The sequence below is a fragment of the Pleurodeles waltl genome, chromosome 7 (assembly GCF_031143425.1).
Source record: "Pleurodeles waltl isolate 20211129_DDA chromosome 7, aPleWal1.hap1.20221129, whole genome shotgun sequence".
Taxonomy (NCBI): domain Eukaryota; kingdom Metazoa; phylum Chordata; class Amphibia; order Caudata; family Salamandridae; genus Pleurodeles; species Pleurodeles waltl.
In genome coordinates, this window is record NC_090446.1 from 676415617 (window position 1) to 676440301 (window position 24685).

The window sequence follows — 24685 nt, forward strand, 5'->3', positions numbered from 1 at the left end:
GTGCATGTGTGTGGTTAGTTGTAATGAGTTACATGAACAGAAGCATAGCTGTATTTTCTTGTCTGCAGACAACTGCTCGTGCATCTGACCTCTGGTTGCCGCTAAATCACTGACGATGGTCGCATGTGTAAATACTATGTAGACTACTGTAGCAGAGTCACTGAAGAAGCAGCATAAAAACTGTTTTGCTGCACTTATAGATTATAAATTCAAAAGGCTACCCTAACGCATGATCTAGAGATAAAAGAATTTAACCACTGGTGTATGGATTCAAAAGAACACCGATCACTTTAAACAGCAATTAAGAATCATAACATGGTTTGTAAAAAAAAAGAAAAAAAAACAAAAAAAAACTTTCATTTATATACAAACACAAAGTACGTATACACTTCCCAATAAAATGAAAACAAAAGTCTATCCCTTATTTAGACTAACTGATATTTCAATAAATACAAAAGGCACTACTGCAAATGACTGTTGTAATTTTGGGGAATGGTTCTGAATGTTTTCCAAATCTTTTTAATTGCCAAAATTGTTTTAGCTTTTTTGTGTGTTTTGTTATGTCTGAACCATTCCTTACTTTATCTTTATTGCAAAGTCAACATGCTTTTTAGAAATTTGGATGGCAGTCAATAAAACAAACATTACATATAGGAATTTAAATGTATAAACACTTAAGAGATTCAACAATATCTCATTATACTATTACACAAATTTCACAATTTTGTAAAAACTATAATACATATATGCTACAAGTCAGTAGGAACCCACTTTCCTTTTCACATGATTTTGGATTTAACAGTTTGATTTCTTTTCATTTTATCTCAACATAACCGCACTTCTAAATTATACAAAAGGTTTTAGAAACTGTAACAAAATATTTGGATGCAAACTTATTTTTACTATGAAACCATGCAATTAAATTATTCTGGTGACATTTTAATTGCATAATAAACATAATAAAAAATGCTAGACAATGCTAAGGCATTTCTAAAGTCATGGTAACTACATCTCAGCGTCATTAAGGTGCCAAATTTTTTATTTGGGGTGAGGAGACAGGAAAAAATACAAGTAGTTTCTATATGGATTTACATAATAAAATTGAAGCAGCTGGTGGATTTAATTTACAGCTACACAACGCTTGGAAAACCCACATTTAGTTTGGCTACATAGATAAAGCTGGATAACTGTCACCCCTCGCACGACCAGTGTATTTAAAGGCTGAATTAAGAGCAAACCCAGATTGGTGTTCCATGCGGAAAAGAAATGCTACTACTATAATTGTATTAGGGGAATACCACCTGCACTTATTAAGACTAAAAATTAACATAACCAGCAAATCCAAGTGTACAACAAGAAAGTAAGTCACCCATCAACCTTAAAGCCAACCAACAAATCACCATTAATATGTAACTTTTTTGGGTCCTGACAACAGATTACTTCGATAAATACTGACATATCTGAAATATTCAAATAAATTAAGAAATTGGTTGTCAGTAAACTAAGTATATGCAGTAACATTTCAGGTTTCCTTGACCGTTCAAGATAATAAAATAAAACAATATCACTCTAATAAAGCCAACCATCACCCTGGAAAGCCCTATTTTTATACATGCCAAAATATTTATCACTGTAAGGGCCCAAACCATATGAAAAGGAAAAATTGTGTTCAACAGTCAGTTGAAGATTTTTCTTACAGCTTCTTCCATACCACTGTAATCATTAGCTTACCCCCAAATACAAAAATACAACAATTCTTATTGAAATCTATACGCTGTTAAGTTTAGTACATAAAAAATAACATATTTACAAAATTATACAATTAAGAAAACGTCTGTACAAAAAATACATATAAATTCTTTGATCCCTCCATCACATTTTGTATTTCTGTTAAACAGTCTGAAGTTATTGAACATACTCGGGTATCCTCATGTGACACTAAGCCAAAGATACTGAAAATATGGGAAAGGCCACAGAAAAAAAGAAGAATTGTTTTTGCTGATAACCAAACATCTTTCTTCTTAGACAGGTAATTTGTGTCAAAATGCTTACCAGAGAAGAAAAGGTCCAGCAGATCAGAGAAAGTGGGCAATACATTTTCTCACCCAAAATATAAACGATGCTGCTTTCTTATCCGACCGCCCAAAGTGGGTTTGAATCCTGCGCAAACCCATGTACATGCCAAAATAGGATTTAAACAATGTACACAGTGTGTTTTAAATATTATCAAAAATACCATACTTTCTAAAGGAATCTGACTACATACCCTACAAACGTATGTACAATTAATCAAGTTTTCCTGGGTAAAAGTAGCTTGCTGGAGATTTATAACCCAATTCCATGTTTGCTAGTATTAGCTGCAAGCAAAATAAGCTGCATTTACTATGAACATCATAGATTATGTGCAAACATGTCAACATGTTTAACATACCATACATAAGTGGCATTATACTTTATCAGTCAAACATTCTAGTTGACAGTCTCTCACATGGTCTACTCATGTTAACATTTAGTGTATAGAATGAAATGCATAGGCACACCCTGTGAAGATACTGTATGTTTGTTACAGTAAGCACATATAAATACCATGAAAATAAAACATCTATTGGAACATGAACAGACAAATGGGAAAAGCAGACTAACAACATTCATTCAAAAAGATAGACATTAGACAGCACTTTTCAAACAATAGCCAGAAATAGAAAGTAACCTATGATAGGACAAGGAAGCAGTAAGAAACAGACACGCACAGACATTGTATCAAACCGTTTAGAACATATCAAGTGTGGGAGGGAGGTAAGAGCAAAGGTTAACTAAAATAGCTCTTAACACAAATGTTTCCAATCTTTTTAAAAAATGTCACGTAACAAAAAAGCGAAAAGAGTTACTGTACTAAAACTTCGGGCTGGGAGAAGGGCTGTGTTTTAAGAATACATTCAACAAAAGAAAACAGTTTACCAAGATGCTGATGTTTTAGGTGTCAGCACTAAAATGCTAGGGGGAAAATTACACGTTTATGTGAAACAGTCAACATTTGAGGACAACCCATGAGGCGGAATAGAGCAATTTTTCATCAATTAAAAAATATTTGGTCACAGGATATGTGTATCAGATGTACAAAGATACGTGAAACTACAGTTTTTAATTTGTAGGTCACAAAGATTCACTTCATTTTGGAATGTGCCCTCTGAGGTACACTTATCAGAGTGACAGGGATTAATACTGTAGTAGCAATATTAGAAACAGGATCAAGACAGTAGGAAATCCCATACTGGTGAACTGGGCACTTCTATCATACTAGAAGTATGTGGCAGGGTTGAGGGATGTCAGTGTAAAAGTATCTGTGCTGCTCATTTAAGCAATGCAGGATCCTTTAATGCAAAAGTACACTATTTTCTAAGAACCACCATTAGTTTCAAACCACAACCCTGGTCTGTAAGAGTGTGCCATTGTGTTTGGCCTTCCCAACAGTGTGGGAAATGATCAGAAGACGACAGACAAAAAGAAAAGGAGAATGTCAGTGACAATCAACAGAAAGATGCCATAGACACCCACCAGAAAGGATTAAATGCACTTAGCGCTACACTTCTGAAGGATTGTCATTCATACTTAGTGCAATATGTTCAATCCATCCATCAGCCAACCAATCATTCTACCCACCCAGAACTCAACCACCACCAAACTAATGATGAGGCAAATGCATTTCATGTGTTGGGTTAAGTAGAATATTAACAATATTAACAATCCACTTGTTAGAACGTGTGGGAACTACCCCATGGACTGCTTTGACATGGAAAATTTAGTTTACCTTTGGTAAATTTAGTAATTCCATCAGTGCATCTTGTAATGGTAATGGGCTCAAATGAGTTATCCATTTCAAACAAAAAAGAAATGAATAAGAGAACTGTTTTTTGGCTCATTTTCACTTTCTTTAAATAAATGATAAAAAGTTATTTAACATTCCTAAAAATATACAACTCCAAAATTAAATTTCATCTTCGCCAAGAACGAGACTCATCTTCATCTTCATCCTCGTCATCATCTTCGTGCAGAAATAACTCAGGGGGTTCAGTTTCCTGTAATTGAAAATTGGTTAATCAGTCTTCGTAGGAGTAAATGGAAAAATTCTTACGTGATTTGGGATGCAAATGTTTCGAGAATATCAGTCAGGCCAATCCTTCTAAAAATCACAAGTTCATACTGTACCGTAAACAATCATTTATTTTCTGTCAGACGGCTTTACAAACCACAACAGATGTAATAATTTTTAAACTTGTGAAACATTGTCATACAGTTTCACAATACAATCTCTACATATCTGCAGAATAGTTGGAGACATTTTTAATGTATAACAGGCATTACAATGGAAATTTCTGCAAGGTGTTTTAAAATTATCCTGTTTCATACTGACAGAAATATTACTTTGGTCAACGGTTTTACCATTTCATATTTTGAACCCCTGTAATAAATCACACTGTTCTCAGGAAGTCGTGAACTATATATGAGCCTAGCAGGAATACAGTATGAAAAACCTGTTAATAACATTAGGGATTACAGCTAATAAAGACCCTGTTCCATCATTGAAAATGTCTTGACATTTTAATAGGTTTACACGACAAACACAGAGATGAAAGGTTAACACCCGAGACTTAAATTGTTGTGTTTCTCTTCATTCTACAGTCTATCTTCGAGTCAGATTCATGTACTGAGTCAACAATCTCAAACACACCACTCAATTATGCAGGGCTTTCCCAAACTCTAACCCTCGTAGAATAAATCTTTGTAGCCAAACTTCTAATTGTCATATTGTAGTGAAATTTACGCAGGTTAATCCTGATCTGTATGAAAACAGGTCTGTAAACATACTATTTTCAAGAAACATGCCTAAAAAGATTGTTCCTTACATTGCGCTCGTTTGTATTAGTGAAAAAAAAGTATCTGCTGTGATCACCTCAACCATCTATGTACGTGGTATTTCTATAATGCAAACCTATTAGCCAAAAGGTAGTGGAGACCTGAGCAAGATCTAAAACAACCATAAAGTCAATTAGTGATTGGAGAGGTTACATGAATTGAGGTCTGTTAATAAATTGTGACTTATGTAGCATTAGGTTCATCTTCAACTCAAGAAGTTGTTCCAGATCCTGGATGCACATATGGAAAATGCCTGTTTTCTTGTTCTTTTCTCTTTTACACTTTTTAGTATATAGACCCCACCCTCACACAGTGACGTCAGTTTCTTTTAACGACTTTCCACGCCGAATCGCAGAGCCGCTAAGAACACAGGTTGGTGCGCCAGAGCTAAGGACCTAAAAGGAGGCATCCCTGTCCCTAGAAATCAGTTCGCAAGCACGGAGGATAGGTGGGCGGTAAGGAATCTGCAACTAGAATATGTCTCTACCAGATATTTCGTTACCAAAGGTAAGTAACTTGTACATCTGATAGAGACTTCTACTTGCAGGTTCCTTACCTTAGAATAGATATCCAAGCAATTTCATCCTCGGTGGTAGGCTGTGAACCAAGATCATACTAGGAAGTCCTGCAGGACTGAACAACCAAAGTAGCCTTCCCGACGGACCTGACTGTACAGGCAGTAGTGTTTAGCAAACGTGTGCAGGGACGCCCACATAGCTGCCTGGCAGGAGCAGGACAGGAGCTCCGTGTGCCAATGCAGTGGAAGCAGCAGTTGCTCTTGTGGAATGAAAACTCATGTCCTCAGGGGGTTGCTTCTTGGCCAAAGCATAGCACATCTTGATGCAAAGAAGTACCCATCGAGAGATGGTACGTTTTTGCAGCGCATTCCCTTTTTTTGCACCCACATACCCTACAAACAGTTGATCATCCACCTGGAAATCTTTAGTACGATTAAGATAGAACGCCAACACTCTTTTTGGGTCCAGATGGTGGAGTCTCTCCTCCTCATGGGAAGGATGTGGGAGTGTGTAGAAAGTAGGCAGAGTGATGGACTGGTGTACGTAAAAAGGCGTAACCACCTTTGGAAAGAAGGAAGCCTTAGTGTGCAACACCACTTTGTCAGGGTGCACAGACAAGTATGGAGGGTTGGATGAAAGGGCCTGAAGCTCAGTCACCCTGCGAGCAGAAGTGATGGCAACAAGAAAGAAAGTTTTGAAGGTGAGGAGCCGTAAGGGACAATTGTGCACTGGCTTAAAGGGAGTACACATTAAATAAGTAAGGACAAGGCTGAGGTCCCACTGAGGCATGATAAATGGAGTGGGAGGAAATAAATGGGTGAGACCTTTTAGGAATCCACTCACAACAGGAGATTTAAAGATTGAGGGCTGATCAGGTAACCTGAGGAAGGCCGAAATGGCAGATAAATACCCTTTAAGGGTGTCCAAAGCAGAGCCCCACTTGGCTAAAGAAAGAGTGAACAAAAGAACTTGGGATAGAGGGGCAGAGAGGGGATTAACAGATTTGTTGGTGCACCATGCCACAAATGTATGCCAACAACAGGCATATACAGTTTTGGTGGAGGGATGCCTGGCTGCCAAGATGACATCACAGACTTCAGGTGGAAGATTAAAAGTTGTCAACTGTCGAGACACGATCGCCATGCATGAAGGCGGAGATTGGACAGGTTCGGGTGGAGAACCGTCCCCTGTTGCTGCAAAAGAAGATCCACCCGAAGAGGCAGTCTGAGTGGAGGATGGACGGCCATACTCAATAGCTCTGGATACCAGACTCTCTCGTGCCCAGTCCGGAGCCCCAAAGATGACTTGGGCCCGGTAGTCCCTGATCTTCTTGAGAACTTTGGGCAGGAGTGGTATAGGCGTAAAGGCGGCCTGAGTTCCACTCAAGACGAAAAGAGTCTCCGAGCGAGTGCCGTCTTGGAAACTTCAATGGGCAAAACAGCTGACATTACGCATTCCCTGCGGAGGCAAACAGATCAAACCAAGGCTCTCCCCATTGCTGAAAGAGACCTTGCGCCACCTCCGGATGGAGACGCCATTCGTGATCGACTGTGCATCGACGGCTGAGTTTGTTTGCTCTGGCGTTGAGAGAACCCACTAGATGTTGAACTACCATGGTAATGCCTTGATGTTCCAGCCTTGTCCAGAGATGTAGGGCCTCTTGACAAAGGGACCAGGACCCTACTCCGCCTTGGTTGTTGCAGTACCACAGGGCGGTAGTATTGTCCATGAACACCTCCACTACTTTTCCTTTGAGAGAGGGAAGAAATGCCTTCAACGCAAGCCTGATCACCCAGAGCTCCAGAAGATTGATATAGAGCCCAGACTCCGCCGGAGACCACAGTTCTCTGATCTACGCCTCTCCCATGTGGCAGCCCCAACCCAGAAATGACGCATCTGTCACTATAGATAGGTCTGGTTTGGGAAGGGAGAGGGACCTGCCGTGGACCCAATGCAGATTCGAAAGCCACTAATGCAGGTCTTTCGCAGTCCCCTCCAAGATCTGGACCATGTCGGAGAGATTCCCCTGATACTGCGCCCACTGGAACTTAAAGTCGTACTGCAGAGCCCGCATATGCCATCTGGCATGTGTCACTAGCAGGATGCAGGAGGCCATGAATATCTGGACTTGCTTTTCAGGAGGATAAGCCCGAAACAGTACTGTGTCCAGAACAGCTCCGATGAAGGGGAGCGTCTGAGAGGGAGTCAGGTGTGATTTCAGCACGTTTATAGCGAAACCCAGCGTGTGCAGGAGGTTCGCTGTAGTCTGAAGATGGGAGACAATTTTCTGGGGGGAGTCCACCTTCAACAGCCAGTCGTCGAGGTAGGGGAAGACTGATACCCTTAACCTGTGCTGATGAGCTGCAACCACCGCCATCACTTTTGTGAATACCCGAGGGGTGCTGGTAAGGCCGAAGGGGAGCACGGTAAACTGAAAGTGCTCATGACCTACCACGAATCGTAGGTAACGTCTGAGGGCAGGCAGGATGGGGATGTGGAAATAAGCGTCCTGCAAGTCCAACGCTACCATCCAGTCCTCTGGGTCTAAGGCAGAGAGAACCTGAGCCAGGGTGAGCATTCTGCATTTCTCCTTCTTGAGGAAGTAGTTCAGGACCCGAAGATCTAGGATAGGATGTAAGCCTTTGTCCTTTTTCAGCACCAGAAAGTAGCGGGAATAACAACCACAACCTAATTTGGGCACAGGGACCTTCTCTAGAGAGCCGTGACTTCCTGTTGGAGAAATGCCATATGATCCTCCAGGAGTTGGCTGAGTGATGAAGGCATGGCTGGTGGAGCAGATTCGAAAGGGAGGGAGAAGTCCTTTCGAACGATATGCAAAACCCACCTGTCTGTAGTGATAGATTCCCAGTGGGGCAGGTGATGGCAAATCCTGCCGCCGACTGGAAGGGAGTGAGGGGACGGACTAGGAAGGTTTGGAGGCTGCAATGGGGGCAGAGGTGGATTGGGCTGACCTCCGGTTCCCTGTCCCACACCCATGTGGGATTCTGCGTCCCCGGCCACACAGCGGCTGACCAGCATGGGTGGCACAGTGGCTGGGCGGGAGACGCAACAGGGAGCCCCTTCCATGGCCACGAAAGGGGGGAAAGCGGTCTGCGAGGGGCAGAGGAAAGGCCAAGGACGAGCCGTAGCCCGGGAATCCTTGAAACTCTCCAAGGCCGAGTCCGCTTTGTCTCCAAACAGACGAGAGCCATCAAAGGGCATGTCTATGACGGACTGCTGGACATCCCCTGAAAAACCAGAAGTACGCAACCAGGCGTGGCGTCGCAAGGCCACTGTCGTAGCAACCCATCTGCCCAAAGAGTTGTCGTGTACAGCCCACGTCGGATTGTGAACTTCGCTGCATCTCTCCCATCGCTGACAGCTTGGGAGACAATAGCATGGGCCTCCTCAGGTATCTGTGGCGGGACTTGCGCAACCGTATCCCGCAGAGAGTGGGTATAGCGGCCCAAAAAGCATGCAGTGTTCACAGACCACAGCACAAGACGGGAGGAAGCAGACCACAGCACAAGACGGGAGGAAGAAAACAACTTCTTCCCAAATTGTTCCAGCCTTTTTGATTCCCTATCCAGGTGTGCAGAAGGGAATGTGTCTGAAGAAGAGGAAGACTGGATGACAAGACTCTCAGGTGTGGGGTGTTGGGGCAGGAATTTAGGGTCATTCGGAGTGGGCCGATAGCGACGTGCAATAGCCCTATTCACAGGAGCCCCTGTGTTGGGTTTCGACCAAGTACCCAAAAGGACATCGGTGAGGACTTCACTGAACGGTTAAAGGGGCTCAGATGTGGAAGCCCCTGGTTGAAGCACCTCCGTCAGGAGGTTGGACCCGACTTCTATAGTAGGAAGCTCAAGGCCAAGGACCTCAGCCGTCCTACTGACCACCATAAGTAACTTCCTCTGCCGTAGCCACGGTAGGAGGAGACAGCATGCCAGATTCCGGAGTATCCAGTCCACTGGCCTCACCCAATCCCTGTGCCCAGTCCAAAGATGGGTCATCCTGGTATTCGTAAGGGTCCAGGGACCCCACCAATTCTTCCCTGAATTCATACCCATAGACTAAAGGGTCCGAATCTGACCGGGGGTGAATAGGCCCCATCAAAGACAAAGGCGACGTCGGCCAATGCCGCTCCAACTTCGAGTCGTCGGGGATAAGGATCAGGTCGACGTCGATAGTGGGCGCTATCGACGTTAGGAGCGTCGACAATCGACCCGGGGAAGGTCTCAATGGTGTGACCGGTGCAGATCCACAAGCGGATCCGGAGGGGACCTCAGTGGCCGGAGCCGAAGCCGCCAAAGCCGCCGAACCCGAAGGCCTCGCAACCAAACCCCTTGGGCCAAAAAGGCGCCTTATTGGGGTCGGTCCGCCCAAAGATGAGGCGCATGGCCTCATAGAATTCCTTAAGTTGGGCGGGGGTTGCTACAGTTCCTGGAAACTTGGGAAAGCGCGGAGCGGACCCAGATGCAGGCTCAGTGGACAATGGCCTTGAGCATCTATGATCCTCCAGCAGCGCGTCAGCCGAGCGACGGGCCCAAGTCGGAGAGTGATGTGACCTGTTCGATGACTTCTACTTACCTACACCCGAAGATTTTGATGACAACAAGTGGTGATGGCTCTGCAAACGGTTTCGAGACCTTCCTCTCATTCGAGACCGGGACCTACGCGGAGTCGAGCGCAGGGCCACCATGAGTTTGAGGGACCGATCCCTCAAGGCCTTCGGGTGCATGGGCCGGCAATCGGAGCGCAACTTCGGGTCGTCGTCCCGCTCGAGACACCACAAGCAAACCAGATGCGGATCGGTCACCGAGGACATCTTGGCGCACCAAATAACTCACTAGAAAAAGCTGACAAAATGGTCGAATTCGGTCAAAAAGAGACCAGGGTAGCTCTCTTCTGATCAGCGCGTGGCTTTATGTTGTTCAGTCACCCTATGAATTTAAACCTTTTGCTCTTACATAATTTCAAGGATCAGGCTGCACAGCTCCTTCCACTGTTTTCACTAGTGTAGTGGTTACAATTTTAAAATTTGGTCAGAAACCTCTATAAATCGTTATAACCTACCAGAAAATTTGGCAAGTCTTAGTTACCATGCCCTCCACTCTAGTGGGACATTTCCTTGACCCCTACTATCCAAGAATAGGAGTCGGAACAACGCATGCTGGAACCACGCATGCCTAAACAACGCGGTCAGAACAACGACTGCGTTGTTACCACGAATGCCTTTACCACGAATGCCTTAATAACCATTTTTTATTGTAAAGGCATTCCTGGTAAAGGCATGCGTAAAAGGCATGCGTGGTTCCAGCATGTGACTCCCCTCCCCCACCCCTAAAACAATCGTACCCCAACCACCCACCCCTAAAAACAATTCTAACACTACCCCAACTCCCACCCCTAAAACTTAAACTACCCCTTCCCTAAAACTACTGCGACCCTCCACCCCCTAAAAATGAAATGAAAAATACCTGACCCCCACTCCTGCCCCTAAAACTTCCCTGACCCCCGCCAACCTCTAAAAACTAAAAATACTTGACCCCAACCCTAAAACTACAGCGACCCCCACCCCTAAAACTACTGCGACCACCACCCCTAAAACCTAGACTAACCCGACCCCCACCCTGCCCTGCCCCTAAAAACTAAAAATACCCCAAACCCCCACCCCTGCCCCTAAAACTATAGCAATCCCTCCCACCACACTAAAACAAACTACCCCGACCTCCCACCTCTGCCCCTAAAACTACTGTGACACCCCAACCCACCCCTAAAACTACTACGACCCCCCAAAACCTAAACTACCCGACCCTCCACCTCAGCCCCTAAAACTACCCCCACCCTGCCCCTAAAACCAAAACAATACCCCAACCCGCCTCTAAAACTACCCCAACCCCCACCCCTAAAACTACCCTGATCCCCCACCCCTAAAAACTAAAAATACCACGCCCCCCTACTAAAGCTACCGCAACCCCCACCTCCCCAAAACCTAAACTACACACTCCCCACCCCTGCCCCTAAAAACTAAAAACGCCCGACCCCCCCCGGGACTAAGCTTGTGGCCATAGTGTGTACCTTGGAGATGAATTCCGTTGATGCAAATGCTTTGCTGAGATATGTATCCAGGATTGCTCTCAGGAACTGGAGTAGTGTAGCAGTGAGAATCAGGCAGTAGAGCAGGGCAGCAGGACACTGAACATCAAGCCCTGTCAGTGAAATAGGTTGATGCAAGCACCTGTTCAGAAACAGGTCTCCAATGGTCAATCGTCTAAATGAAAAGGTTACTATACTTCTGAATGAATATTTCTGGTGGATAATACATATTCTCACACATGCCTCATCTAATGAATATCCTCTTGGTGCTAAACTGGATCAGCACGTTCTTCTGCCAGTGTTAACACTGAACGGCCTCTAGGCCCTCCAAATCTAAGGGCATGGCTACATGGCATATTTGTATGTAACTTGTTAAAACCCATCTTTGATTAACAGGGTGGAGTTTTGGCATGCAGTGTTGTCCTCATTATCGGCCAGCAGTTATAGCATTATTATTGCATAATACCTGTACTGGTGGTCTGGAACACATTTCCTTCCCCTCAGTATCTCTTCTGTAAAATATCTGATTTGTTTTTCTTTTTCTTTATTTTATACTATCTTAAATGCCAATAAAATTTCTTATTAAAACAATTACAACAATGAGTTCCTTACATGATATTTCCATGACCTGGGACTTTATTAAAAACAGTGCTAACTCAACAGGCCAAGGAGGGAGGGTGGTTAGGAATCTGCTTAAAGATCTAGTTTGCACAGAAATTTTGCTACTGAAGGTAAAACATTTTTTTTCATTCTTATGGATGCTTCTTTCCACAGATTTCTTACTTTCTGAATACGCCCCAAAACAAAACTCACCAGGAAATGGGACTGAGTAGCATGGACATCAAGAAAGTCAAACAACACAGTCCACACAAGGTATCCACCAGTGTGCACCTGGGCTGTGGAAAGGTTCAGCAAAAGTGAGTAAGGATGACCTTACGGACACCTGAAAATTAGCGAGTAGGAGACTTCAGTTGATAGCAGAAGCCACCATAGACCCCATATGTGGACACAAAAGCCAGCTGTATAGTCTTTCTTGGCCAAGATGTAACCCATAAGGAGACCACTTTTGGAGAAAAAGGACAGATGTGATTTACACATGCTGGACTGACAGGGACTGTAGTTAGCCAACTTGATGGACACAGTTATCACCACCAGGAATAGTTTTTATATGAGTAAACATCTGTGCAAGAATGTTAAGACCCGATTCAAATCCAACTGCAGAACAATAAATGGCAAAGGCGAGAACGAGTAAAGCAAATCATTCAGGTAACATGCCAACAAAGTAGATTTCAACAGGGAAGGATAAGCTGGTAGACAACACAAATAACTTTTTACTGGGGTGATTGCCAAACACAGTTGCACAAGGGAATAGTACAAAACATGAGCGGTGAGAATGCAAAGGGTGCAAAATTCCCAAATCACACCAAGGAACAAACTTTGACCAGTGGTCCACATAAACTTTGTATCAAGTTCCCTAGCACCAAAAAAAAATGATATTCACCTCTTCCACAGAAAAGGCAAACCTCTCTAACTGACACCGCTCCATGTCCACACATGTGGCATCAGATGACTAGAAGGTAGGACCAGGCCACTCTGCTGTGAAAGTGGGTATGTTGACTGTGGAAAAGGGAGCCGAAAGCTAAGTTCTGGGAGATCAATCAGTCCTTCCCATCTGTCCTGGGATGATCAACATCAGCTGAGCTAGGCACTCCCGCATGTTCTGCAGGACCTTTGACAAAAGTGGGATTCAGCAGGAATGCGCAAAGCAGATTCTGCGACCTTTCAAAGCACAAGGCATCCTTCAGGGAACCATTCAGAGTTAAGTGTTTGGCAAAAAAAAAAAAAAAAGAAAACTGGAGAGACTTCTTGTTTCTGGTTGTTGCATAGAGAGGTCAATCTGTTGCCACCCCATTCTGAAGAGGAATGTCCAACACATCTGGATGGAATTCACATTCGTGTTCCTCTTTCAAAAGGAGATAAGGTGCTTCTCTCCCCACCCTGAGGAAGCCCGCAATATGGGCCACTACTACAATAATGCCCTTTTCCAGAGCTCATTGCATTAGAAGGCCCCAAACACAGGTTCCAGGAACTCACAGAACCTTGCTTGTTGCTGAAGTTTTCACAATGTCTGTAACGATCTGGTTGGATGGTATTCCCTGAAACTGAAGTGAACAGGACTTTCAGGGCAAGGCGAACAGCCCACAGCTTCAACACATTTAAATACATGTGTTGCCCCAACATGGACCTAATGTCTAATGTTCATCCTGCCCAGATGGGAATCCCAGCCCAACATAAAGGCATCCGTAAGCACAGTTCTAATGCAGGGGACAAAGAATAATCAACCATGATGCTCGAGGGGCACATCCACCAATACATGTCAGGAAGGCAGACTGGAAAATCTGTATCCAAACCAAAAGGCCTCCCTGGTGCTGAAGCAACAGGTACCTTAGGTACCACTGAAGAGATCCTATAAGCCATATGATGTGTGAAACCAACAGCATACACAATGCCATCAAGCCTTACTGTCACAGGACAAGCATCAGTAGACAAAGGTAAGTGTCCTAAGGATCCAGGAACACCAACCATTCTCCTGCATTTATGACCAACAGAACCTGTCTCAGTTCAGTAAGTAAAGGAATTACAAAATGCACACCCTTCTCCTTGAAGAGCACCACACCTATTTTGCGTTTGTTTACCGGGGAATGAACCTCCATCTCTAAGAGTGAGCTGAAGAGTAAATCCTGCAGAAGAAGGGTAGTCCAGGGATCAGGAAGGAGAGGGAAGGGCAAAACCCTTAAGGATAAAGTGAAGCCCAGTGAACAGTCAGTCATCTCTTCATTTGGTGATAAAAAGAGATCACAACCCTCTGCTCCTAAAGGGTGGCACTATTGGTAGTATTGTTTGGTCAAGAAGTCCAGGCCTAATGAGTGCGCTGGAGTGGGAATGATCTTAAACACTCCAAGGAGTAGTCACTCTCTCTGAATATCAGCCTGGTGTTGAAGGGAACGTCCATGAGGTTCGCCTGGACATCTAAAAAATTAGTGACCCACACACAATCATGGCTGTGCAGAATAACAGATGTGGTCATGGACTGAGTTGCTGTATCTGCAGATCCCTTTGGAGACATCCAGGCCATTGGTGACATATCCAAGAAAGGCTTCGTCCTGAGCCAAACATAGAAATTTTCACCAATTCCCACTGAGCATGGACATCAGCTGAGAAGGCACAGGGAACTGGCAGTACAGAGGGCAAGACTGCCAGAAGCAACATTTTTTCTGCTCAAAGAGTCAAGTTGCTGATTCATGGTTTGGAGGAGCCATATGAAAAGCACTCAAGTTTAATTTGGTAAATGAGAACCGCACCACCAGGCTCTGTGATTTGTCTGTGAACTGTGAAGACTGAAAAGGGTGTCTCCAAGACATGAAGCATGTCTTCCCATAGAAGCAAGGTCTCAGAAATTGAAGAGGATGGTTGCAAGACTTCTGTCAGGACGTTGGATTTTGGTTCTGTAGTGAGCACTGGTTAAACCTACGACTTCCTGAAAACTATGCCTGGAAGGATAGAATGTGCTATGGTCACTAGTGATTAAAGGTAGGTAAATACCGGCCGGTAAATAAGGACGGAGAAAGAGCTAAGCCTTCGAATCTTCTTCCTCCATGCACCAGCAATTCCACAGCACTGGAATCTGACCCTAAGACTCACTAAATAATGCCTAGTCGCGAGTCCCTAGAAAGTGGTTGTACCAAAGGTTTTTCTTCAAAATAGAACAGAACTTATTATTTTGTAACTAAAATGATGTTAGCAGGATGTGAATGTTTTAGGTCACAGCACATTGCCTTGTGAGTCGCATGCTTCTTCAGAAACTGCACCAAGACTGGAGCCAATAAAGGTGTGACATTGGGTGGTGTTAGAGTTGCCAGAATTGCCAAACTTGTGAGATCCAGCCCACTCTTGGGGAGTCTGTCACAAAAATCTCCAGCATGGTCTAATGAAAGGTCTTGTCATGTGCATGGTTGGAAAAATAAAATTGTGACCTCTGTTATAGGAAGATGTCTTTTCCCTGAAACAACTCCACCGAGACTTCATAAGGTCCTGGAAGCAGGGTCCTATTTTTCAAGAAAGATAAGGATTTCTCATTCTCAGGATTTTCACTGTGCTTTTTCTGGTAAGATTTATTGGGGTACTGTTCCCTAGTAAGACACATACTTAAAGGAGAGGACAGGATATGCTATGGGTTTCGTTGCGTGGCCTGGCCTAGTCAAAAAGCCTTACATTACCCGATTACCTTTTGATGCAACAAGGAACAATAGAGGCCCACTGATGTGGCCGTCGTCCAATACAAGACACTACATACTGATGTGTGGATTTGATAGACATCTTCAAGTGACACTGAACAGGGGTTAAGAGCTCCAAAATAAAGGAAGCTTTGTTTGACCGATTAGATGTTGAATCACCAATGAATTTCATTGGTGAGGCACAAAAGAGATCTTCAGACTCACATCAATGATGATGAAAAACAGGAGCAGAGACAAGTGCATCGGTCATCCAATCTGGTGATCGGTTTTCAGATGAAGCCTTGTGGCACACCCTGTGGTACCGGAGATCTAGTGCTGACGGATAATAAGTTTCCTATTACAGTCTGGTGCCTGGAGGATATTCGTAAGGTGACAAATATGCAGGGAGAAGTGTCCACCAGAAATGGGAAGAAATGGTGGCTCTGCTGTTGATAAAAGGCTGCCACTGGAGCAAGACACTTTGAAAATCCAAGGAATAGTTTTCAGGACAAAAAGGAAAGCTGTGCATTCATAATACTGTCCTACCACAGAGAACGTAAGACATTGCCAGTGGATTGGGTGTAAAGGGATGTGAAGTAAGCATTCTAGTGATCCATGAAGGCTAGGAGCTTGCCTACTAGCAGCAAGTGGAGCACTTTTTAAATATCCAATTGGGTTGCTTTCAGTGGAACCTGTAGGGAACCTATAGGTGCAGGGTCGGTCTCCATCACAAAAATAGAATCCTGAAAAGGGACTAAGGTTCCTTAAAGCCTAGATGATTTTGGTCGCTCCATTGAGAAGAATGTAAAAATTCCAGCTTTATCTCCTGAAGGGGGAAATGGAGTTCCCATATCAGTGGATGACAATTTGGTGGAAACTCATGTTTGACACATCCAATCTTGCATCAATTATTACAGTCAAGGCAGTAACTTCCTCTGTAATTAAGTATTTGTTTCATTCCATCTGTCCTCTGAGATGTGATTCACCACTGGAGAGATGTTTCACATCTCACAGTCCTATCACACTATAATAGCATTTAGCTGCCTCTAAGGCTGTTGCCATGAAAATAACTTTTTAGAAGAAAAACAACTTGTAACACTCCAAGCCCAACACTAGATGTCAGGAGAGCTATGCATAACATGTGTATCTGCAGCTACACATGCCATTGAAAAATATATATATCCTCACTTGCCTTCGATTATCCAAGAAGGTGAAAGGCACTCCAAGAGCACTGTGAAATGCTTTTATTATTGTTATTGGCGCACAGCGGGACGCGTTTCGACGTTAAACCGCCTTTGTCAACCTCAAGAATTTCAATGCCTGCCCCTCCACCCCTTTGATTGGAAGTGTGCTGGGACCCTGCTAACCAGGCCCCAGCACCAGTGTTCTTTCCCTAAACCTGTACCTTTGTTTCCACAATTGGCATAGCCCTGGCACACAGTAAAGTCCCTTGCAAAATGTACCTCTGGTACCAAGGAAGGTCCCTAAGTGCTGCAGCATGTATTTTGCCACCCTCAGGGGAAAAGACAAAGTTGACATGGCACTCCCCTCAGAGTGCAATGCCCACAAACAACTGCCTGTGACATAGGTAAATCACCCCTCTAGCAGGCCTTACAGCCCTAAGGCAGGGTGCACTATATCACAGGTGAGGGCATAGCTGCATGAGCACTATGCCCCTACAGTGCCTAAGTCAATTCTTAGACATTGTAAGTGCAGGGTAGCCATACTGAGTATATGGTTTGGGAGCTTGTCATTACGAACTCCACAGCACCATAACAGAAACACTGAATACTGGGAAGTTTGGTATCAAAATTCTCAGCACAATAAACCCACACTGGTGCCAGTGTGGAATGTATTGAAAAATGCACACAGGGGGCATCTTAGAGATGCCCCATGTATGTTAGCCCAACTGCTAGTGCAAGACTGACTGGTCTGTGCCAGCCTGCCACTTCCAGACAAGTTTCTGACCACATGGGGCAAGTGCCTTTGTGCACTCTGTGGTCAGAAACATAGCCTGTCCTGGGTGGAGATGCTTCACACCTGCCCCTTCAGGACCTATAACACCTGGCGGAGAGCCTCAAAGGCTCAAGCCTGGTGTTATAATGCCCTAAGGCACTCCAACTAGTGGAGACCCCCACCCCTCAGATGAGCCCCCACTTTTGGCGGCAAGTCCGGAGGGATAATGAGGGGAAAAAACCCTCAGCCAGGTCCACCCCTAAAGTGACGAGAGCTGGAGCGACCCCCCTCCGAGAAAAATTTTCCTTGCTTTGGAGGACTAGGACCAGTAGGGATAAGGATGAGCTCCACTCCCCAGAGGGAGTGGGCACAAGGAGGGTGTAGCCACCCTCAGGGACAGTAGTCAGTGGATGACCCTGAACCTAGCTCTTCAGATTCCTGACGACCTCATAAGAAGAACTGCTGAGCTGAAAACCCCGCAGAGAAGAGGAGACGACAACTGACTTGGCCCCAGCCCTACCGGCCTGTCTCCTGCTTCAAAGACACTGCAACCGAAAAGCAACACATTCTACAGGACCAGCAACCTCTGAAAAGCCTCAAGGGGGACTGCCTGCATCACTGAGGACCAAGAACTCCCATGGGCAGCGGCTCTGCCCAACCAGAAGAAAATACATCCATCTTTAAAGGGACTCCCACCTCACTCCAGAAGCGTGAGTCCCCATTACTCTGCACTCGACGCCCCGGCCCATGTCCAGAGAACCCAACTATCCAGAGAGGACCCCCAGGCGACTCAGACGACGTGTCCACCCTAGGATGACCTCTTTGGACCCCCAAGCCGCCGCCTGCAAAGGGAATCCCGAGGAACCCCTTGACCATGACTAATCGGAATGAAGATACCCGACGCCTGGAGAAGCACTGCATCCGCAGCCCCCAGGCCTATGGGAAACTGACCACTGGTGCAGCAACGACCACCAGGTGGTCCTCATCCTTGCCCTGTTGGTGGCTTGCAGAGAGACCCCCATGTGGCCTGCCTGCAGCGCCTAAGTGACCACCCGGGTCCCTCCATAGAGTTCTATTGAGAACCCATTGCCCTGTTGGCACACAGCACCCGGCTGCCACAGTGCCTTTTGTGCCTACTTAGGGCCCCTCCAGTACTCCTCCAAACCTCCCTGGTCTGCCCTCTGACAACGCGGGTACTTACCTGCAAGCAGGCTGGAACCAGAGTACCCCCGTCTCCACAGACGCCCATGTTATTTTGGCTCCTGTTTGACCTCTGTACCTGACCGGCCGAGTGTTGCTGGTGCTGGGTGTTTGGCGTTGCCTTGAACCCTCATTGGTACACTACCTATACCCTGTAGATTGAACCTGTAAGTGAGGTACTTACCTCTGAAACTGTACTATACTTACCTCCACCAGGAACTGTTGTGTTCACAATTAAAATAGCTTTCTACGATTTTACTGACAACTGTGTATAATATCTAATCTATTCAAAGTCTCAACTATTACTATGCCAAGTACCTTTCATTTAATGTAGTTACCAGCTAAATTAATCTTGTGGTTCTAGAAATAAATTAACAAAAGAATATTTTTCAATATAAAAACCTATTGGCCTGGAGTTAAGTCATTGAGTGTGTGTTTTCACTTATTGCTTGTGTGTGTACAACAAATGCTTAACACTACCCTCTAATAAGCCTAACTGCTCAACCACACTACCACAAATAGAGCATTAGTATTATGTATTATTACCTCTGTCAAGCCTGTTGGGGAACCCCTGGACTCTGTGCACACTATCTCTCACTTTGAGACAGTATATACAGAGCCCCCTCGTTCTTTATCCTGACCCTCTTTCCCTCAGTATGTTGTCCAAATAAAGAGGATCCTGAAAAAGGTAAATTCGCTATCTTCAACTGAGCATTCGGGTTTAGAGAAGGCAGTCTTAGCCAGTATGTTCGTCGTAGAGAAATGCCATGACAAAATGAGGTGGCAGAGGGTTCAACAGAATCCACTGCTGCACTATTAGAATGGTTTGAATTTAGTGTGCCCTCGGTAACCATTTCCAGAAAATCTTGTTGTCAGAGTTGGTAAATCAGACATAAAGGGCTTCGTTCCATCCCAGATTTCTCTGTGGTATCTGCCTAGCAGAGCAGAAGCATTGGCATTTAAGTGGGTGGAGGCCGTTCTGCAGACCTTTTTGCAATGGCATCCATTTGCTTGTTCTTACTAGCTGGTGGGGCTGTGGATTCAGCTGTGGAGGAAGCCTGTCTATGCCTAACCGCTGTAACAATTATTGAATCAGGTTTAAGATTCATCTTTAGAAAATCTGGATCCTGTTGTAGAAGCATGTATTTTTTTAGTAGTCTTGGTGTAGTAGATTCTACTGTAGTTGGAATATGGAACTTTTGCTCAACTGTGTCTAGAAGACCTGGAAGAAGAACTCTTGAAGTTGTTACTGGCTGCAAAGTTTCAAGCATCACAGATACAGTTGGCTGAGGTGTATCCACCTTAATGCTAAGTTTCATAGCGCCGCTTATTAACACATCTTGAAATGTAAGGATATTGTCCACTGGTGATATCCTAGACGGGGACTGAGGCAGAAAGGTCGGAGTTTAGGACGAATGTTTTCAGCTGCAATAAGGGATTTCGACATAGATCCTCTATCAGAAGCCATTCTTGGTGATGGTGTCTTTATCAAAGACAGAGTTTTCCATTTTCTAATGGGCGACATTGAAGTGGCTTTTAAAAACCTTTTAACTGGAGACAGATTCAAAGGACGTAAAGGAATTGTTGAGGCTCAACCCCTGGTATTAAAAGCCTTATAGAAGGATGTAAAGTATCTGATTGAACCAACAGAGACTCCGACTGCTGAAATGCAGATGAATGCGCCGAAGGAGACAGACCATTCTGGGCAAGAGGACAGACTGATTTAATGTACTCCTGACATGAGACAGGTGTGATCGATGTTGTGCAAGTCTCTTTTTGCAGGAACCGGAGACTTCAATGGTGAAAGATGTCTTTTTGACGTTGAATGGTGTCGAACAATATGAATTTGAAAGCAAACAGGAAGATCTTGACAGTCGGTGAAGTTGGTGCCATCTTGGTCTTCAATGGCGGTGACGGTAATCTCGCCACCGACTTGGACGCCAAGCAGTGATGATGGTGCGTAAACGTCCACCCTTTCTTGGTGAGCTAACAAGATGGAGCCAAACCTCTTGAAGCAAAGTCGATGTTCTTGACATCAGTAATTGGATCTGATGAGTGGCGTTGATGTCGGGGAGGAGATTTTCTTTTTGAGGGCTTACCCCTCTGTGGGATTCCTTACCAGATTTTCAATGTTTTTCAGCAGAAGGATGATCTTTCCAGTCTTTTTCTCTTCGTCTTTCTTCTTCTGCTTTCATGTCTTGCATGAAAGCTCACAGTCTCATGCCCTCCCTGTCTGAGCGTCCTCTCACATTCTCTGACGAATGTCACATCCTTTTTTCTGGAATGGCGGTGAAAGTCATACCACAAAAACTTTGAGCATCAGAGCTCCCATTCTTCTTTGTAAAAGATGGTGAGTTTGCAAAAAGAGAAGGCATTGTTACTGAAGAACAAGTTACTTACCTTTGGTAATGATATATTTGGTAGCAACATATTCTAGTTGCAGATTTCTTACGTTAGAATTTCTCCCAGGTGTCAGACTGAATCCGGAGATTTTTCTTCGAGCAGTACCCCTGCGTGCTGTCAGGTGGCATCAGTGGACTCCGCCGTCGTTGTGGTCACCGTGATGACGTTGCTGTCGTATATAGGTGCCATCCCGGTGCTCTGACATCAGTTTCACAACTTTCTAGGGCAGTAGTGTGGAGCCATGAAGAACACTGAGAATTGTGCACCAAAACTAGGGCCTATAAAGGAAGTTTCTGTCCCTAGAAATCCGTTTGGAGAGCACAGAGGATGGGCAAGTGGGTAAGAAATCTGCAACTAGAATATATGTCTACCAGATATATTGTTACCAAAGTAACTTGTTCATCTGATAGTGACTTCTAGTTGCAGATTCCTTACCTTAGAATAGATACCCATACAATACCAAACCCAGTGGTGGGCTGCAAACTAAGATCACACCAAAAAGTCCTGCAGGACCGAACGGCCGAAGTAGCAGTCTCTGCGGACCTGACGAATCAAGGCAGTAATGTTTAGTGAACTTGTGCAGGGATGCCCACGTCACTGCCTGGCAGATATCCAGGACGGGAACTCCTCATGCTAACGTTGTGGTAGCAGCAGTTGCTCTGGTGGAAACCCTCAGAGGGTTGGTTTTTCACCAAAGCGTACCACATCTTGATGCAGAGGACTGCCCATCGTGAGATGGTCCTCTTCTACACCATCCTTTCTTTCTTCACACCCACATAACCCACAAAGAGTTGATGGTCTACCCGGAAATGTTTGGTACAATTGACGAAGAACGCCAACGCTCTTTTTGGATCCAGGCGGTGGAGTCTCTCCTCCTCATGAAAGAATGTGGAGGTGTGTAAAAAGTAGGCAAGGTGATTGACTGGCCTACATGAAAAGGTGTCACCACTTTGGGAAGGAAGCAAGTCCTGGTGCAAAGCACCACTTTGTCAGGATGGACAGCTAGAAATAGTGGCTTCGAAGCGAGAGCCTGGAGATCACTCTCTCTGCAAACAGATGTGATGGCAATCAAGAAGGCAGTTTTAAGAGTCAGGAGCCGCAGGGGACAGTTGTGTAGGGGCTCGAAAAGAGCACATGAAATATGTGAGGACCAATATCAAACCCCCCTGGGACATTACGAATGGGATAGGAGGGAACATGTGGGTGAGTTCTTTAAGAAACCCCCCAACAATAAGAGATTTGAACAGAGAAGGTTGGTCTGACAGCCTTAAAAAGGTAGAGATGGCAGGGGAGAAATGAAGAGGAGAACCTCAGACAGGTGCAGAAAGGGAATCAACAGATCTGTTGAAACACCATGCCACAAATGTTTTCCAACAACAGGCTTATACGGTTTTGGTGGAGGGACGTCTGGGTGCCAAGATAACACCACAGACTTCGATCAGAAGGTTGAAAGCTGTCAACTGCCACTGCTCAATCTCCACGCAAGGAGGCGGAGAATAGACAGGTTTGGGTGAAGGACCGTACCCTGCTGCAGCGACAGAAGACCCTCTTGAAGGGGCATTCTGATCGGAGGATCAATGGCCATGCTCAATAGCTCCGGATACCAGACTATTCGTCCCCAGTCAGGAGCCATCAGGATTACTTGGGCCCTGTCATCTCTGATCTTTTTCAGAACTCTAGGCAAAAATGGTATTGGAGGGAATGCGTAAAGGAGGCCTGAGCGCCAATCAAGACGGAAAGCATTGCATAGCGTTTTCCCGCCTTGGAAACTCCAACGTGCAAAACAGCTGACATTGTGTGTTCTCTGTGGAGGCGAACAGACCTAACCAAGGGTCTCCCCACTGCTGAAAGAGACTTTGCGCCCCCTCCAGATGAGCCCGTCAGTTGTTGAACTACCAGGGAAATGGCCTGGCGTTCCAGTGGCAAAGAGCCTCTTGACAGAGGATCCACGACCCCACTCTGACCTGCTTGTTGCAGTACCACATGGTGGTGGTTTTGTCGGTGAACACCTACACTACTTTCCCTTTGAGGGAAGGGATGCTTTCAATGCAATGCAAGCGCCTAGAGCTGCAAAAGGTTGATGTGGAGCCTGGACTCCGCCAGAGACCGGAGGCCTCTAATCTCTGCCTCTCTCATGTGGCCACCCCATTCCAGGAGTGACGCATCTGCCACTACTGTGAGATCTGGTTGGGGAAGGGAGAAAGATCTGCTGATCACCCAATCTGGATTTCACAGCCACCTCTGCAGATCTAGCACAGTCCCCTCTGAGATCTGGACCATGTCAGAGAGATTCCCTTGATGCTGCGCCGAATGGAACTCCAGGTCCCCCCGCAGAGCCCGCATATGCCATCTGGCATGTTGGACCAGCAGTATACAGAAGGCCATGATGCCCAACAGCCTCAGTCATTCTCACCGAAATCCAGGATAGCGGCTGAAACATCGGAATCATAGCCCAAATAACCTGGACTCACTTTTCAGGAGGATAAGCCTAAAACTGCACCGAGTCAATAACAGCTTTGATGAAAGGGAGCGTCTGAGATGGAGTCAGGTTTGACTTAGGCACATTTATAGTGAACCCCAGCGAACGCAAGAGGTTCACTGTAGTCTGGAAGTGGAAAACGATAGCCTGGGGCAAGTTCGCCTTCAACAGCGAGTTGCTGAGGTAGGGGGAAGACTGAAACCCCTACCTAGCCTGCACAGATAAACTGCAACCACTACCATCACTTTCATGAACACCTGAGGGGCGCTGGTAAGGCCGAAGGGGAGCAGGGTGAACTGAAAGTGCTTTTGACCTACCACGAATCGTAAGTAACGACTGTAGGCCGGCAGGACGGGAATGTAGAAATAGGCGTCCTGCAAGTCCAACGCTACCAACCAGTCTCCAGGGTCCAAGGCAGACAGGACCTGAACTACAGAGAGCATTCTGAACTTCCCCTTCTTGAGGAAGAGAGTGAAGGACTGAAGAATAGGGCGAAGGCCCTTGTCCTTTTTAGGTGCCAGAAAGTAGCCAGAATAACAACCACAACCTACTTCTGGCACAGCGACCCTCACTATGGCTCCGTTGGCCAAGAGAGCCTTGACTTCCTTGCAGAGAAGTGTCAAATGATCCTCCTGCAGATGATCAAATGATGGTGGCATGGCCAGAGGGGGAAGTCTCAAAGGGGAGGGAGTAGCCCCTTCGGACAATTTGCAACACCCACCTGTCCATGGTGATGGATTCCCAGTGGGGCAGGTGAAGGCAGATCCTGCTGTTAACTGGTCCTGGATGTTCCAATGGACCAGAAAGGCTTGGAAGCAGTGGAGGGGGTGGGGTTGGTCTGG

At 45.4% G+C, this 24685-nt stretch overlaps 1 protein-coding gene across 3 annotated transcripts in view; it reads right to left on the reverse strand.

Annotated features, from left to right (window-relative positions):
- Positions 1-471: 471 nt before the first annotated feature.
- The window catches only part of RBM27 (RNA binding motif protein 27), a 622061-nt gene continuing 597847 nt past the window's right edge, over positions 472-24685 (reverse strand). For all 3 annotated transcript variants that reach the window (XM_069244680.1, XM_069244679.1, XM_069244678.1), the window contains one exon: positions 472-4076. In XM_069244680.1, coding sequence (XP_069100781.1) covers positions 3993-4076 — 84 coding nt within the window. In that variant the 3' untranslated portion in view covers positions 472-3992. The remainder of the gene's footprint in view (positions 4077-24685) is intronic.